Raw genomic sequence first — 3025 nt, forward strand, 5'->3', positions numbered from 1 at the left:
CGGTGACGTCTTGCCCCTCTCTCCGTTTCAGGCTGGTGTCAATGGTCCAAGCCACGATGGCGACGGTGTCGGGGATCACGGTTGTTCTCAACTGCAAGGACGTGGTGCATGACAGGTAACCCGGCTGGGAGCCTCCCCTCCCGCCGGGAGCCCGCGGGGCTGTGCCCGGCCAGCTCCCAGCTGCAGTACTTTATGCCAAAGGCTTGGATGTACAAAGGGGAGAGGAAAGCTGCTGTCGTGTTCCTCTTTCCTCTGCTCTGGGTGAAGGGTTGGGCAATGTGCTGGCTGGACACCCCCCGACAGGCACTGGCATGTTCAGTGCTCTCAGACCTGGGGTCTCCTCTGCCAGCACGGAGGGTCTCCTGAGGATGGGCTGTAGTGTGAGCCCATGGCTGAGCAGAACATAAAGACATCGTCCCTTCTAAAGGGGTAGGGAGTCTTGGCTGGCAGCTGAAGTTGCTAATGAGTCAGGCTGAGCTCGTGAGAACTGATTTTAGAGGTGCATTGCCTTCTCCCTGCCCAATGGATTCTGAAGGAGTCCAGAAATGAGAAAAAATCAGTGTGGAGTTTGTTCTGAAGGAAAATCACATCACCTTGTCATCAGTGCTCTGGGCAGGAGTGATAGTGCAATCTGGGTCAGAAGACTTAAAAACAGAGCTATTATCTAGAATAGCAGAGAAGATTGTGGGAGGGAAGATTATAATTATGCTGAGCTGGAACTTGACGATCCCACACCAGATTTTAGGGTGACTGTTAGGGAGGGCTGCCCTCTTGGTCTCTGCAGACCTGCCTCTAATACACAGATGTGAGATGTCCTGCCTTGCTCTAGATGGTGAGTGATGCTAATTGCTCAGTCCTACTTCACCCAGGACAAATGAGTTACCTTTTTGCTTTAAAATAAAATACTTGCTGTATAGAGGGGGCAGGTGATAAACCTCAGACCCACACAAAGGTGCTGCTGCAGCCCTCCTCCTCCTCCTCCTCCTCCTGCTCCCCAGAGCTGTGTTCTCAACGGCAGCAGCTCTGTGCAAGCGCGGTGTGGCCAGAGACCCAGATTTTCTTTGTCTCTGGAGGAAATACAGCCCAGTGCTCAGCAGGGAAGGCCTTGGAGAGTGACAGCAAGACAGAGAGCCAGGAAGCATCGCAAAGGTCACCGTAAAATTTGCCAATTTATTTACACAGACAGACAATCATTATATTGCTGGCACTGTAATTGCCCTCCAAAGCCCTGGGCAAGTTTTGCAAACACAATAGCTGGTCGCTTCCCCTCCCTGCTTTACATCACTTACATCTTCCAATCTGGAAGAGGAACGCGTGCCACAGGTTTTCTTTCTTGAGATGGCAAGAGAGCAAAAGCAGATTTATTTAGGCCCCAAGCTACATTTCTTTAAGCAGCAGTATAGGGTGTTTCGTTTTGGGTGGTGGTTTTATTTTTCCATTGGTGTAATTTCACTGAGGACTTTTTAGGGAGCCTGGTGTCCCCACGGAGCAGGGCTTGCTGCTGCCCGGGTTTTGCAACCAGGATTCCCATGCAATGGGAACAGGCAGCTGCCTGCAATTATTTCCCAACAGATAAACGACTCGTGGGGCTTTATTGGCTCTGTTAGATATTTTGCACTTCACTCTCCAAAGTCCAGGCCAGACATCTCTAACTAACTCTGAGGTCTCCAGGTGCGTTCCAAACGCTTCCTGGGTTCAGCCAAAACAGGGTGGCAGCCAGAAAGGATACGGTCATGGAGCTCTCCTTCTACCAAGCATCAGCTTTGGGTGTCCCAGGGCTTAGGGGAGCAGATTTCCTGCTGCAGAGGTGTTGGCTCAGTGCTGGACCCCGAGCAGAGCTGTGCCCCTGGCCCGCATGGCAAACACCAGCCCTGGGGCTAATCAAGATCCTCCCGGCAGCGCCGTGTTTGTGCTTGGCTGGGCCGAGCTCCGTGCCTGGCACGGCGGCGTGGGCAGCACTGAGGAGTCCTCCACACGTACCAGGTACCTTCTCTCTGCTGAGCCAAAGCACAAGTTAAACCTCAAAACCTCTCCACTTACCATCATCTGCTTCAAAGTCTGACACTTCTATTTCAGCCCTAGAGATTGTCTCCCAGCTCGCAGAGCATCGCGAGGTGCTCGGAGCCGTTGTGGTGCATCCGTGTGTGCTGCTCCTCCCCTAGGCACTGGCTGGCCGTGGAGTACATCTGGGTCCTCGTTCCCTACATGACCTACGACGTTTACGTCATGTACCTCTGCCACTGGCACAAGAGCCAGGAGAGGGGAGTGGCAGAGAAGAAGCACTCGTTGGCCAGCGTGCGGAGCTTCCTCCTGCGGGAGCGGCTGATGGTCACCCACCACCTCTTCATCCTCATCGTGCTCACCCCCATCACCCAGGTAAGGACTGGGCACAGCTGCTGTGAAACCCAGCCCACGAGGAGCCCCACGAGGGCTCGCAGCGGAGGCTGTGCCTGGCAAAGCATCTCTGCTGGTCAGGATGTGCTGCCCTGGAGCTGCTCGCTGTTGGCTCCCAGCCACCTCTCCAGGAGGGTCCCGGGGTCACTGCTGGCTTTATTTGCAGCACTTCAGGGGAGAGCTGGGGGACTTCTTTGTGGGTTGCATCTTCATCGCAGAGCTGAGCACACCTTTCGTCTCGCTGGGCAAAATCCTCATGCAGGTAGGTGAGGGGGGAATGGGGCTCAGGTCTGAGAGCCCCACAGCGGCTTGCACCCCATCCCTGCTCCAGGGTGCCCTTCTCCATCAGCAGCTGGGCTGGAGGGTCTCATGGGGGGCAGCCCCCAGCTGTGCCCCAGGGTCCCCCCCAGCACTACCTCCTCCCAGCCTCCCACTAGCTGCCCTTCCCTTTGTCCCAGTAAGTGGCATGCCCAGTGGCACCTCCGAACTGGGAGCTGTGCCGTGTCCTGTTGCTGCCCCCTCCTGTCTGTGCCTCCCTCTGCACCACGCTCCCTGCTGCCCCACACACCTCCCTTCCCCCGGCCCTCTTCCCTCCCTTCCCACCCCACCTTCTTGCTCTTCCACACCTCCT

General features: G+C 55.9%; 1 protein-coding gene across 1 annotated transcript in view; it reads left to right on the plus strand.

The window, feature by feature from the left end:
• Positions 1-20: 20 nt before the first annotated feature.
• The window catches only part of FAM57A (family with sequence similarity 57, member A), a gene marked incomplete at both ends in the record, with an annotated part of 3592 nt that continues 587 nt past the window's right edge, over positions 21-3025 (plus strand). Inside the window, 3 exons of the mRNA XM_008948060.1 lie at positions 21-115; positions 2163-2376; positions 2561-2656. Coding sequence (XP_008946308.1) covers positions 21-115; positions 2163-2376; positions 2561-2656 — 405 coding nt within the window. The remainder of the gene's footprint in view (positions 116-2162; positions 2377-2560; positions 2657-3025) is intronic.

Source organism: Merops nubicus, unplaced genomic scaffold (genome assembly GCF_000691845.1).
Source record: "Merops nubicus isolate BGI_N331 unplaced genomic scaffold, ASM69184v1 scaffold43580, whole genome shotgun sequence".
NCBI classification, from domain to species: Eukaryota; Metazoa; Chordata; class Aves; order Coraciiformes; family Meropidae; genus Merops; species Merops nubicus.